The 15,665-nt window shown below is 37.3% G+C and overlaps 1 protein-coding gene across 3 annotated transcripts in view; it reads right to left on the minus strand.

Annotated features, from left to right (window-relative positions):
- Positions 1-15,665, minus strand: part of ANAPC1 (anaphase promoting complex subunit 1) — a 184,893-nt gene that overhangs the window by 56,927 nt on the left and 112,301 nt on the right. For all 3 annotated transcript variants that reach the window (XM_049857675.1, XM_049857674.1, XM_049857673.1), the window contains 5 exons: positions 11,228-11,302; positions 5,594-5,670; positions 4,949-5,039; positions 4,782-4,835; positions 3,711-3,904 (listed from right to left, as the gene is read on the minus strand). In XM_049857675.1, coding sequence (XP_049713632.1) covers positions 3,711-3,904; positions 4,782-4,835; positions 4,949-5,039; positions 5,594-5,670; positions 11,228-11,302 — 491 coding nt within the window. The remainder of the gene's footprint in view (positions 1-3,710; positions 3,905-4,781; positions 4,836-4,948; positions 5,040-5,593; positions 5,671-11,227; positions 11,303-15,665) is intronic.

Below are 15,665 nucleotides of genomic sequence, written 5' to 3' on the forward strand. Positions count from 1 at the left end.
AACAGGACATGGAACCAGGGATATCATTGCTGATGTCAGAAAGATCCTGGCTGAAAGCACAGAGTACCAGAAAGATGCTTACCTGTGTTTTACTGAGTATGCTAAGGCATTCAACTGCATTGTTGTTGTTGTTAGATGCTGTCGAGTCGGCCACAACTCACAGCGACCCTATGCACAACAGAACGAAACACTGCCCGGTCCTGCGCCATCCTTACAATCGTTGTTATGCTTGAGTCCATTGTTGCAGCCACTACCTCATTGAGGATCTTCCTTTTTTCCGCTGACCCTGTACTTTGCCAAGCATGATGTCCTTTTCCAGAGACTGATCCCTCCTGATAACATGTACAAAGTATGAGTCTTGCCATCCTTGCTTCTAAGGAGCATTCTGGTTGTACTTTTTCCAAGACAGATTTATTCATTCTTCTGGCAGTCCGTGGTATATTCAATATTCTTCACCAACACCACAATTCAAAGGCATCAATTCATCTTCGATCTTCCTTATTCACTGTCCACCTTTCACATGCACATGATGCAATTGAAAATACCATGGCTTGGGTCAGGCACACCTAAGTCTTCAAGGTGAAATCTTTGCTCTTCGACACTTTAAAGAGGTCCCTTGTAGCAGATTTACCCAATGCAATGCGTCTTTTGATTTCTTGACTGCTGCTTCCATGGCTGCTGATTGTGGATCCAAGAAAAACGAAATCCTTGACAACTTCAACCTTTTCTCCGTTTATCATGATGTTGCTCATTGGTCCAGTTGTGAGTATTTTTGTTTTCTTTATGGTGAGGTGCAATCCATACTGAGGACTGTGGTCTTTGATCTCCATTAATAAGTGTTTCAAGTCCTCTTCACTTTCAGCAAGCAAGGTTGTGTCATCTGCATAATGCAGGTTGTTAATGAGTCTTCCACCAATCGTGATACCCCATTCTTCTTTACATCGTCCAGCTTCTCAGATTGTTTGCTCACGTGTCTGTCAGTTTATCATACTGTGGCGGCTTGCGTGTTGCTGTGATGCTGGAAACTATGCCACCAGTATTCAGACACCAGAAAGGTCACCCATGGAGGACAGGTTTCAGCTGACCTTCCAGACTAAGACAGACTAGGAAGAAGGACCCAGCAGTCTACTTCTGAAAAGTATTAGCCAATGAAAACCTTATGAACAGCAGCAGAACACTGTCTGATATAGTGCTGGAAGATGAGCCCCACAGGTTGGAAGGCACTCAAAAGATGACTGGGGAAGAGCTGCCTCCTCAAAGTAGAGTCGACCTTAATGACGTGGATGGAGCAAAGCTTTGGGACCTTCATTTGCTGATGTGGCACGATTCAAAATGAGAAGAAACAACTGCAAACATCCATTAATAATTGGAATCTGGAATGTACGAAGTATGAATCCAGGAAAATTAGAAATCATCAAAAATGAAATGGAACGCATAAACATCGATACCCTAGGCATTAGTGAACTGAAATGGACTGGTATTGGCCATTTTGAATTGGACAATCATACAGTCTACTATGCCGGGAATGACAACTTGAAGAGGAATGGTGTTGCATTCATCATCAAAAAGAATATTACAAGATCTATCCTGAAGTACAATGCTGTCAGTGATAGGATAATATTCATAAGTCTACAAGAAGACCAGTTAATATGACTATTATTCAAATATACACACCAACCACTGAGCCAAAGATGAAGAAATAGAAGATTTTTATCAGCTGCTGCAGTCTGAAATTGATTGAACATGCAATCAAGATGCATTGATAATTACTGGTGATTTTAATGCGAAAGTTCAACTGTGTAGATCATAGCAAATTATGGCTAACATTACGAAGAACAGGAATTCCAGAACACTTAATTGTGCTCATGAAGAACCTGTACATGGATCAAGATGCAGTCATTCCAACAGAACAAGGGGATACTGCAGGGTTTAAAGTCAGGAAGGGTGTGTGTCAGGGCTGTATCCTTTTACCGTACCTATTCAATCTGTATGCTGAGCAAATAATCTGAGAAGCTGGACTATATAAAGAAGAACGAGGCATCAGGATTGGACAAAGACCCACTAACAACCTGTGTTATACAGACAACACAACCCTGCTTGCTGAAAGTGAAGAGGACTCGAAGCACTTACTGATGAAGATCAAAGACCACAGTCTTCAGCATGGGTTACACCTCAACATAAAGAAAACAAATCCTCACAACTGGACCAATAAGCAACATCATGATAAATGGTGAAAAGACTGAAGTTGTCAAGGGTTTCGTTTTACCTGGATCCACAATCAACAACCATGGAAGCAGCAGTGAAGAAATCAAAAGATGCATTGCATTGGATGAATCTGCTGCAAAAGACCTCCTTATAGTGTTGAGAAGCAAAAACGTCAACTTGAGGACTAAGGTGTGCCTGATACAAGTCAAGGTGTTTTCAACTGTCTCGTATACACGCGAAAGCTGGACAATGAATAAGGTAAGACCGAAGAACTGACACCTTTGAATTGTGGTGCTGACAAAGAATACTGAATACATTACGGACTGCCAAAAGAACGAACAAATCTGTTTTGGAAGAAATACAACCAGAATGCTCCTTAGAAGCAAGGATGGTGAGACTGTGTCTCACATACTCTGGACATGGATGGATTACTCCCTGGAGAAGGGCATCATACTTGGTAAAGTAGAGGTTCAGGGAAAAAGAGGAAGACCCTCAACAAGATGGATTGACACAGCAGCTGCAACAATGGGCTCATGCATAACAATTGTGAGGATGACACGGGAGCGGGTCATGTTTCATTCTGTTGTACACAGGGTCATTAGGAGTTGGAACCAACTTGACTGAACCTAACAACGCCAACAAAGTAGTCATTTGATGGAATACAATACGGCACTGAAATATAAATAAATCATTGATACATGTAACATGGATGCATCTCAGAAATATAACGTTGAGCAAAAGAAGAAAAGGTACAAAAGGATACGTAGCATATAATTCTGCTTAAATTAAAAAAAACAGCCAAAACTAATCTAAGGTATTAGGAGACTAAATAGTGGCTACCTTTGGGAAGAAGAAAGATAATATTGACTGCGAGGGGCACAGCATGGCAGAGGTAGAGACAGCGTGTTCTGAGATGCAAGAACTATTCTGTATTTTCATGCGTGTGGTAACAAAGAGATTTTCATATTGTGGATAGTTCATTGAGCTGTGCTTCTATGATTTCTACTTTCTTCTGTATGTTCTGCTTCAATACAGATCATTAAAATACAGGACAGTCTTATAAAGGATGGGGTAGTCAGCAATGACATCTGCTGAAAAGAGAGCAAGAAAGTTGAAAACTAAGAAAATGTTTTAGGATTTGGTGACTGGTGTTGTTCATGACCTTTTTGAGAAAGCAGTTCAGTAGAAGGGTAAGAAATTAATTGTTAAATGGTGGGGAACAGGCAGCAATGTAATGAAGTCCTGAGCACAGACTCTTCTGAGAAATGAAGTGATGCTAAATATGAATGTGAGAAAGAATGGTAGCTTTACTGAATAAGACATGCATTGGTAGTTACACTATAGGGAAGCCTCTCTAAAGTGTTATAATGCTACTAGATAAGCTGGTAACAGCCAATCAGAATTATCTGAAAATTTACATGAATCTTCAAAATCAAAATAAGTCACTCTTACAGCACTCACTCTTGAGATCTTTTCATGGAGAAAAAAATTATATAATCATTTACCTTCCTCCTCCCAAAAACAGAAGCCCAAGGGCCATGTGGTGGGCTAAGTGGAAACCATAGTTCATTTCGCCACCCGTTTTCATGTGCAAGAAGCGACAAAGCTGCAAAACCTTTAGATTCCCTGAGCCAGCCATTACCATGGCAAGAGACAGCAGCACCACACTCAAGCATGTTTCTAGGTTGTAAGGACCTGTCTTGAAATGAAAAAATATGACATTACTATAATGTTGTGTTACCTTTCTTTATTATCAAAACTCTAGGCCATCATTAGAAGACTACGAATATTGTGACTTAAGAAAAAAAAACCCGTAAAAAAATTATTTTCTCTGATTACAGCACAAAGTTCATGTAGAAAATTCAGAAAAAATCAAGAAGGAAATATAAAACAACTTGGAATCCCATTTTTAAAAAATCGCTGTTAATATTCTGGCTTTCTTTGTCTCTGAATCTTATCTATCTAACTGCATTTTAATTGAAATTGAGATATTACTATAGAAAATATTTTTACTTTTTTATTATACTTTAAAAATATTCTTCTACATGGTTTTGATAGCTCCATTGTGTAAAAATGTATAGCTGCACTATAATCTAAATTACTTAACTACATTTAGACTTTATAATGTTTCCAAATCTTCCATAGTATAAATAATGTTGCATAAACCTGTGTGGTTTTTACTAGAAATAGAATTATGCAGTCTTTCTGACATCAGAGCAGAAATGCCTCAAAAGAATTGCCAAAAAAAAGGAAAAAGGCAATTTTATCTTTACTAAGTACTGATTTCTCAAAAAGGTAATCATCAATATTCAGTACTGAGAAAGAATACATGAAGTATGACAATCCATGAAGGTTACACCCTTTCTTATCAGATACCTGCACACCCTTTAATGATAGGCATTTTCTCATCTAATCAATATCCCAGAACAAAAAACAAAAAGGAGAACCAGAACGTCAAATCTCCCATTCTAAATTCAAACAAGTAGCAGAGATTTTCGACAACATATTAGTGGAAGCATCAGTAAATTTTCTTCAAGTTTAATTTTATTCCCAAGGAAAATCATGAAATGACTTACTACAGAAGCGTTAGGTGCAGACAAATAAGTCATAAAATCTTTTGCAAATTTATGCTGGAAAAACAAAAGAAAAAATTCAGTTAAAAGAGGCAGCTTAAGATTTTCTTAAAGAAGAAAAAAGAATAGAGTAAACTAGAATACTTCTTAAAAAAAAAAAAATTTCTTACCAAACAGTTAAATGCTGATAAGTTTTCTGAGCCAGCAAATCGAAAACCCAGAGACAAACAGGCCCCGGCAATTATGTAGACATGTGCTTGCCTGAAACCAGATTACAAAAAATTTAATGCTGTTATTATTTTACTTTAAAACTTACTATTACCTATTATCCTGGTGTAAAAACAGTAAATATTTCTGTTCCTAATCTAGTTTATATCCTTTGGAGAATGCTCAGTTGTGCCTGTATTAAATCAGCAGGTTTCTGCTTGTTTTCTTCAGCAGAAACATCCTGTAGCCCTTATTAATAAAAGTTTGCCCCTTGCCTGCACTATTTCCTATGTAGCAAGAGAAGGTAATTTGTTTTAAATGCATTGCCAAGTTAAAAAAATTGGAAAGGATAAAGGAATAATATGTACAAGTTAATGAATCTTCAATATTGTTTCTTTAGGGCAAGAGCTCTACACATCAGTGAGCTAAAAAAAAACAAAGAAAAAAAAAACTTTGTAAACACTTAATAAATAATGGTTAGAAAAATTTGAGAATTCAGAATAATTCAAATCAAGGACAATATTATTCCTAAATATTATATTTCTATTTATTTACCTGATGATACTAGACTAGTTTTTTTTTTTTTTTTTCAACATTGCATTACTTACGACAAAGTTTCCAAATTCAAATCCTCAGAGCAAGGTAATTCAATTTCACTGAGAGAGATACTATTTTCTCTGATAATCTGCCAAGAAAACAAGCAAGAATACTTAGATATTAATGTTCAAGTTACAAATAAGTAAAGAAACATACTGCTTACCAAGTCCATACTTACGTAAAATAAGCATTCTCAAACCATTTCAAAGGCCTTTATTTTAATCACATTATATGCAATCAATTTGCAAATCTAAGATGGGCCACATATAACCAAGAACTGAGCGAGATTGAATAAATACAAATTGGAGCACTGAAGTATATTCTAGATTAATAACAACGTAATAACATTTCACGCTAGTCAATTAAAATGCAAGATAATGGCTACATCACAGTTAGGGCAGGGGTGAACAGACGCAGTGGGGAAGGGGGAAAATTACAACGGAAGAGAACTAATCACAGACTTATAATTCTTATTCATGTGACGTTTCTAGCATGGAGAGACTACCTGCCTACCTGAGGTGAGGTTAGTCATTAGGTTTATTTTCCAAGTTAAGCTAAATCTCCAACAACTGTTTAGAAACACATCTCTTTACTTTTAGTACAGACACCGAACAACTTATCAAAAAACATACACAGATTATCTGGCTTTAACAACCAAAAATGGATCTGATCCTTTTCTCTTTAAAACATAAAAAGAAAAAAAGCTATATTATGTTCTAAGCATCCTATAAATGCAAGTACACAGAAGTTTAACACTGAAAGAGATTTATTCTTCCAATTCTTTTTAGAAGCATCCTCAGGAAAATAACTTCTCAGAATCTAATACACCAATAAATATTATGATGCTGCTTATAACAGTCTTCTTATGTGCCAAATAACACAAAACAAAAAACTTAGAATTCTTTTTTCTTTGATAATCTCAATGAGGTAAGCAATTATGTTGACTGTGAAGTACAAGCTGATAACCACACCCATCTTTCTTCCTTAATCTCCAGTTTTTATTTTTAATTTTGAATGTTAATCAAAAATTGACAGAGTCTAAAAAACTCATAACTCAAAACAGAGTAATCTGTTTACACATGGAAAACCTGATTATAACATTCACATCTACTACAATGTTTACATACGAGAATGAAGTATTTCTATTTTGACCGCGGGCATACATAAGCTCCATTTTGCATTAGGAAAAGCATGTAGCCCTGAAACTTTAAGGCCTAGGTCTGAATCTCAATAAGACCACTTACTGTGACCACAGGCAAATTCCCTGACTGTTTTGTTTCTCAGTTTCGTCATCTTTAAAATGAGGATAATAAAACTTCCTGCTTTATAGGCTTCTGTAAAAATTATATAACAATCTATTCAAAGCTCTTCAAGTTAATGCTTGGTAGGTACATAGTAAGCCCTTTGTAGTTATCGTAAACTATTTAAAAACATCATTAAGAATTTGAGTTATAAATATCTACGGGGAAAAATAAAACACTCTTGACTTTGGTACATGTCATCTTTTCTATACTCTCCTAAAGTTAAACAATAAAATCATCAAAAACATAAGGCACAATCAAAGAGAGAACTGTAATCGCTCAGGGGCAGTTGAGGCAGGCAGGAAATGAGCAAGGAAAGAAAACCAAACTCCTCTAACAGGGACCAATGCAAAAATCTCAAGATTTTGAAGTTGTAACAGCTAGGTTACAAGCACTTACTTATGAAGATCAAGGCCTACAGCCTTCAGCAGTATGGATTACACCTCAACATAAAGGAAACAAAAATCTTTAAAACTGGACCAAAAAGCAACATCATGATAAATCGAGAAAAGATTGAAGTTGTCAAGGATTTCATTTTACTTGGATCCACAACCAATGCCCACAGAAGCAGCAGTCAACAAATCAACTGAGGTATTAAAAAAAAAAAAAAATTTTTTTTTTTTTTTTTATTTACATTGTGCAAATCTGCTGCAAAAGACCTCTTTAAAATGTTAAAAAGCAAAGATATCACCTTGAGGACTACACTAGCCTGACTCTAAAAAAAAAAAAGCCATGGTATTTTCACTCACCTCTATGCATGAGAAAGCTGGACAACAAATAAGGAAGACCAAAGAAGAACTGATAACTTTGCATTATGGTGCTCACGAACAATACTGAATATACCATGGGCTACCAGGAGAATGAATACATCTGTCTTGGAAGAAGTACAACCAGAATGCTACTTAGAAGTAACAATGGTGAGACTCTGTCTCATGTACTTTGGGCATGTTATCAGGATGGATCAGTTCCTAGAGAAAGATATTACGCTTGGTAAAGTATAGGGTCAGCAAAAAAGAGGAAGGCCCTCAATGAGATTCATTGACACAGTGACTGCAACAATGGGCTCAAACAGCAGTGATTTTGGGCAGTGTTTCATTATGTTCTGCATAGGGTTGTTATGAGTCAGAACCGACTCAATGGCACCCAACAACAATAGCTAGGTGTCAGTTTTACCCCACCTATTACTAGGTGGGTGATGTTGGATAAGCCTGTCTTCTTTCAATTTAATAGTAATGTACTAGACTCTATGTGCTATGTGCAAGTTGCTGGGAATAAAAGATGGAAAAGACACAATAGCTGACCTTGAGAAGTTTCCAGTCTAATGTATACACGGATATGCAGATAATCAAAAATAGTGAGTTGTTGCCACCTATACACCAGGGGCAGTATTGAACCACTTACAGCATAGTACTACATAAGAGAGTAATATAAGACTTTATTATTTATGAAGGAAAAAATACTGTGAAGATAGTAGGTGTTATTTTATATAAGCCTCAATTTCAAGCAAACAAACAAGCAGCTAACGAAGTGGTCTTTTCAATCTTCCTTTCGACTCAAGTCACTATTTCAAACCAGTTCTCCCCCGTTCAGTCATGGCTGAGAAGTGACGACCAGAACAGACCTGAAATTTTTAAAACTGGGTGAACTGAGACAAGAAAAATTACGGGTCAAAGCCCTGCTAGGAACCTAATCTCCCTCTTAGAAAACAAGGGCAGCATACGTGTCACAGAGCAACCAAATCTCTTGCCCATGGCATTTTGAGCAGAGTCAGAAACAGCGCTACCCCACTCAGAGATGGTGTCACTCTCCACAGTCCTGCCAATAATCCAATTTCATGCATCAGGCTCCAAAAAGGGCTCACTACACCTTTTCCTAGGCTCCCATTCCAGGGCTTTGTCCTGTAATTTTTCCCATCCGGTTATCCTTTTGGACCACCCATGACTGAACTGGTTTGAAACAGTTTGAAGCCCTGACTCAGGCTGCTCCCTACACAGAGCTCTGCTACAGAAGCACTAAAAGGAGTGGATAAAACTGTAGAAAAGTAAAGGGCAATAGGTAACATCAACGAGCGGAACTGTGAACTTGTTATATGTTCTATTTGTGGTATCCCTGATGCAACAAAGACCAAATTTAAAATTAGTAAGTCTGAAGTAAAAGAAATGTCAGACATAATTTTATATTAAAAGTCCAAGGACCATATTTTCACATAAGTTAAAAAGAGAACTCTCTCTTACATGAACTATCACTTTGAATTTTAGAAAACAACTGTACACATGTCTAATATCACTTGCTAAACTAACCTTGGTAAATTCCATAGTTTCTTGAGGGCAGTCTACATGTCAAGTGCATCATTAATGTAGCACTGAATCTAGTATAGTAACTTACATTTTGGAGAATCAACAAATATTTGCTGAATGAGGAAATGGAAGAAAAAGTATAATTTTGCCTTATAATATACATTATAAAGGGCACTTTCAAAAAGAAATGACATCTTTGACATCTCAATGTGCTAGGAGTTAAAATTTTAGTGACAAACCAGTCAATTAAAACCCATCACTTCCTCATTTGTTTCACATCAGTGATTAACAAACCAGAAGAATTAAACAAACCTAGAAGGTACACTTCAGATAAAGGCTGAAAACCATCGGACTGACCTTCCTGCAGATACTAAGTATAAACAAAATATAAAAACAACTACCTACAGCAGAGATGAGCAAACTTTTTCTTAAAAGCCCAGATCATAAATGTATCAGGCTTGTGAGCCATGCTCTCTGTTACAGCTACTGATTGCTGCCATTGTAGAACAAAAGCAAACACAGTAAGTAAATGAATGCACGTGGCTGTGTTCCAATAAAATTTTATTTACAAAAACAGACAGGCTATAGTTCATTAACCCCAGGCCTAGAGGCACTTGGAGCAAGAACTAAAGCAAGATTTTAGAGGACAGCTGACACTTGGAAGACAAACACCACTGGGTAAGTTTCCTTCTTTACAGATTCTGGCCTAATGGCAAGTACCAGTCTATACAATAAATTTAATAAAGGGTACAAATTCATAAAGCTCCACGAGAATTAATTCAAAGAAATGTACAACTAAACACATCATAGTCAACTGCTGAAAAGCACATATAAAGAGGAAATCTTCAAATCAGCTATAAAACAGATGACAGGTTACACACAGGTAAAAAAAAAATTGGAATAATCACTGACTTCTCATCAGAAAGTCAGTGGAATACAGAAGATAATGGCATAACATGTTTAGTATACTCAAAAAGAAAAAAGAAACTTCTTTCATGCAGAAAAGAGCTAAAAATAGCAGGTCTGAGATGGTTATCCCTTAGAAAAGCCTGCTTACAAGTTTGGTCCTTGGCTGGTGTCGGGGAACTTGAATTTTTTCATATTAAAATATTGAGGGAAGTAAACAAATAACTAGTGTTCTCAAGGAAAAATAGCTTTATTTTCCAAATAAAAAGAAAACTGAGGACACCAGATTTAGATAGTTAATTACAATATTTTATGTTCAATTTTCACAAAGGAGTCTGCTTATTGTTAACTAATATACTTGGCTTATTGAATAAATATGCCATAAAGTTGTTAAAACAAGTTATTATACAGACCTAAAATTATCACAAAGTAAAATAACATCATAGATAAACCGTATTTAATTAAAATTTTTAAAAAGTCAAAAATACTTCTTTAGAGCAGTTTGGTTTGGTAAATTTTTAAAATATATCTATGATTTCTAGGGATCTAGAGTCAAAAGGGAAGGCTGTAGTCTATAGGGAAGCCCTGGAGGCGTAGTGGATAAGTGCTACGGCTGCTTACCAAAAGGTCAGCAGTTCCAATTCACCAGGTGCTCCTTGGAAACTCTATGGAGCTGCTCTACTCTGTCTTATACGGTCGCTATGAGTCAGAACCAACTCGATGGCAGTGGTTTTGGTAGTCTATAGTCAGTATATAATCTTAAAATGAAAGTTCTCATATCTTCAAGAGATACCACGGTCATCAATATTTCATAAACCTAAAGAAAAAACAAACATATTGCCGTCAAGTGGATTCCAACTTCTAGCACGGCTATAGGAAAGAGGAGAACTACCCCACAGGGTTTCCAAGGCTGTAATCTTTATGGAGGCAGACTGCCACATCTTTCTCCCACAAAGCGGCTGGTGAGTTAGAACTACAATCTTTTGTTTAGCACCTGACTGCTTTATCACTGCACCACCAAGGCCACTTCAAAATTCCCTACATAAAAGAAAATATTTTACAGAGTTTTGTAAAATCCCACAATAAATCATACTTTTATGCTATTAAAGATTTGCTAGTGATCTTTACCATGTGTACTTACCTGAGGAACGTTGCTATCAACCCATTTGGAATTTGGTAAAATATCATCCCACAAAATCAGGCATCGAGCAAGTGTCTTAAAAATGCAATACAGATAAAATTAATGAGAGTAAGCAAAGTTCACAGACTTTATAACAATACTAATATTAAATACAACTATTTAAGAATCAGTTCCTGATGACTGCAATTTTGAAAAATATCAACCACAGGTACTCACTAAAATAAAAATTTAGTCTTTAACACTAAAAACTAAAATTGGGTTGATCATCATCAAAGTTCAGAGGCAGGTGGAGGCAGGGCCAAGATGGTAGAGTGGCCAGACATTTCCAGTGATCCCTCTTACAACAAAGACCCAAAAAAAAAAAAAAAACACAGGAAAACGATTATATATATAACAAGCTAGGAGCCCTGAACATCCAAGGCAAAGTCAGAAAACGGACTGAGCAGCAGGGGAGGGAGAGGAGTTGTCGGACCTGACTCGGTGGAAACCAGTGCCCCTGAGACACATGCCCCTGTGGAGCAACTGTGGCAGGGCTGGCAGTAGCATTCTGGACGCGGTTTCATCAGGGAGAGACACTGAGCCATACAGCCTACTCATATCTCCGGGACCAGAGAAGAACAGTGCTCTCGGCAAAAGCTAAGTACCTACATTTATTTTACCACGCCCCCAGCCCCCAAGCAGACTTTGGTGGCTGTCGGATTCCCTGGGCCTGAGATAGGTCCTACTGCGAGGCCTGAACCATTCTCCCGGACTTTGAGAGGGCCTGAGATAGGTTCTACTGCGAGGCCTGAGCCATTCTCCTGGCCTTGGAGAAGGAATAAATTAACAACTGGGGGAAAACATAATCTGCCCGCTCTACTAACCTGGGGAGCTCAGGAAAAAAGCGGCTCCTGTCCAGGCACAAATGGTCTGCAGACTTTGAATATCTTTCACCCCTGCATGGGCCTGTGTGGGCCCATTTCAGAAGAATAGGCCCTTGTTTGCAGACTGCAGCTGTTTCAGCTATGCAGTTGAGAGGTAGGGTTTTTGATGCTTGACACCTCTTTGCCTATTAAACAGGGTCCTCACCTAACAATATCAAGGGCCTAAAGACAGGTGCCTCCGCCCACGTCACCTAGCCACCCAAAACACGGGTCCAAGGATAACTGGTACCTCCCAGTCCTTACAACCAGAAGCACTGGGTGCCCATGGTCAGGCTCCAGAACCCACCAACCTGTGCACTCTAGGGAACAGGGACGCGCTCTCCCCACAGATACTCAGGGAGCAGTTGTCAGCCCTCTGCCTTATTCAGAGTGTGACCCCCTGCTGCAACCAGATACCTGTACCTACACCAATCACCCGTGCCCCTCTTAAGACTGTAGGACAGAGCGTGCACCACACACTTGATGACCAACTACCTGGGCACCTAAGCTGAATCTATACAATAAAAGTGAATGGACTCCTGGGCTCATATACCTGGTAACAGCTCTAGCCATCTGGTGACATTAGAGCTTCAAAGGTGAACATAATCAAGCTAGCTCACTCAAGCAGCCTATTTGGGCATATCAAAACAAAACAAAGTAAGAAGCTACAATACACTAAGTAAACATAAAATAAATTAATACAATAACTTATACATGCCTTAGAGACAACAGTCAATATCAAATCATATAAACAAGCAGACTATGACCGCTTCAACAAGCTTTCAAAATGAAGAATCAAGGAATCTTTCAGATAAAGGTGTATTCCTGGAATTACCAGATGTAGAATACAGAAGATTTATGTACAGGACTCTTCAAGACATCAGGAACGAGATCAGGCAAAATGCAGAACAAGCCAAGGAACACACAAAGCAGCTAAAGAAATTTAAAAAGCCATTCAAAAACATAAAAAGCAATTTCATAAGCTCCAAGAATACACAAAGAGACAGCAATCAGAAATTCAGAAGATTAACAATAAAATTACAGAATTAGACAACTCAAGAGAAAGTCAGAGGAGCAGAGTTGAGGAAATGAAAGGCAGAATTAGACAGATGATATAACACATGACACCAATATACTTGAAGAAAAATCGGATAAAAGAAAATAAAGAAACCCTAAGAATCATGTGGGAATCTATCAAGAGAAATAACCAACAAGTGACTGGAGTACCAGAACAGGGAGGGGTAACAGAAAATACAGGCAGAATAGTTGAAGATTTCTTGGTAGAAAACTTCCCTGGTATTGTTAAAGATGAGAGGATATCTATCCAAGATGCCCATCAAACTCCACTTAAGGTGGATCTCAAAACAAAGTCACAAAGACATATTATAATCAAACTTTCCAAAACCAAAGACAAACAGAGAATTTCAAGAGCAGCTGGGGGTAAATGAAAAGTCACCTACAAAGGAGAGTCAATAAAAATAAGATCAGACTATTCGGCAGAAACTATGCAGGCAAGAAGGCAATGGGATGACATACATAAAAAAATTGCCAGCAAAGAAGCATATATCCACCAAAACAATCTCTCAAATATGAAGGTGAAATTAGGACATTTCCAGATAAACAGAAGTTTAAGGAATTTGTAAAAACCAAACCAAAACTACTAGAAATACTAAAGGGAGTCTTCTGGTTAGAAAATCAATAATATCAGATATCAACTGAACACCAGAAAGAGAAAAAAAACACCAAAATAGATGTCAGTAGAGACTCTGAAACTTGGTCTTGAATGTAGAGTAGCTAAACATCGAAATCTTACAAAGCATCTTCTCTGACCATAAGGCCATAAAAGTAGAAATCAGTATCCGAAAAAGCAAGGAAAAGATATCAAACACTTGGAAACTGAGCAATACCCTGCTCAAAAATGACTGGGTTATAGAAGACATTAAGGATGGAATAAAGAAATTCAGAGAATCCAATGAGAATGAAAACATTTCCTATCAGAACCTCTGAGACACAGCGAAAGCAGTGCTCAGAAAAAAAATTTTTTTTATATCATTAAATGCACACATACAAGAAGAACGGGCCAAAATCAAAGAATTATCACTATAACTTGAACAAATAAAAAGACAGCAACAAAAGAAACCCTCAGGCACCAGAAGAAAGCAAATAATTAAAATAAGAGCAGAATTAAATGAAATAGAGAACAGAAAAACAATTGAAAGAGTCAAGAAGACCAAAACCTGGTTCTCTGAAAAAATTACCAAAATTGACAACCCACTGGCCAAAATGACAAAAGAAAAACAGGAGAGGAAGCAAATACCACAAATAATAAATGAGATGGACCATAGTACAACAGACCCAAATAAAATTAAAAGAACCATATCAGATTACCACAAAAAACTGTACACTAACAAATTTAAAAAACCTGGAAGAAATGGATGAATTTCCAGAAACATACTACCTACCTAAACTAACACAAACAGAGGTACAACAACTAAATCAACCCATAACAAAAGAAGAGATTGAAAAGGTAATTAAAAAGTTCCCAACAAAAAATGCCCTGGCCTGGATGGCTTCACTAGAGGGTTCTACCAAACATTGAAGAGTTAACACCATTACTACTAAAGGTATTTTATAGCATAGAAAAGGATGGAATACTCCGAAACTCATTCTCTGAAGCCAGCATATACCTGATGCCAAAACACACCACAAAAAAAGAAAATTACAGACCTATGTCCCTCACAAACTTAGACGCAAAAATCCTCAACAAATTCTAAATTCTGGCCAAAAGAATTCAAAAGCTTATCAAAAAAATAACTCACCATGACCAAGTGCGATTCATACCAAGTACGTAGGGATGGATCAAAATTAGAAAAACCATGTAACCCATCATATAAATAAAACAAAAGAACCCCATGATCTTATCAATTGATGCAGAAAAGGCATCTGACAAAGTCCAACACCCATCCATGATAAAAACTCTCAGCAAAATAGGAACAGAGGAAAAATTCCTCAACATAATAAAGGGCATTTACACAAAGCCAACAGCCAACACCATCCTAAATGGAGAGAATCTGAAAGCATTCCCCTTGAGAATGGGAACTAGACAGGATGTCCTTTATCACCACTCTTATTCAACATTTTGCTGGAGGTCCCAGCCAGAGCAATTAGGCTAGATAAAGAAATAAAGGGCATCCAGATTGGTAAGGAAAAAGTAAGGGTATCTCTATTTGCAGATGACATGATCTTGTAACAGAAAACCCTAAAGAATCCTCAAGAAAACTACTGAAATTAATAGAAGAGGTCAGCAGAGTATCAGGATACAAGATAAACATACAAAAATCAGCTGGATTTCTCCACACAAACAAAGAGGACATGGAAGAGGAAATCACCAAATCAATACCATTTACAGTAGCCCCCAAGAAGATAAAATACTTGGGAATAAATCTTACCAGAGACGTAAAAGACCTATACAAAGAAAACTACAAGACACTACTGCAAGAAACCAAGAGACCTACATCCAAACCAAAACCAAAGCA

The sequence above is a fragment of the Elephas maximus genome, chromosome 17, assembly GCF_024166365.1.
Source record: "Elephas maximus indicus isolate mEleMax1 chromosome 17, mEleMax1 primary haplotype, whole genome shotgun sequence".
NCBI classification, from domain to species: Eukaryota; Metazoa; Chordata; class Mammalia; order Proboscidea; family Elephantidae; genus Elephas; species Elephas maximus.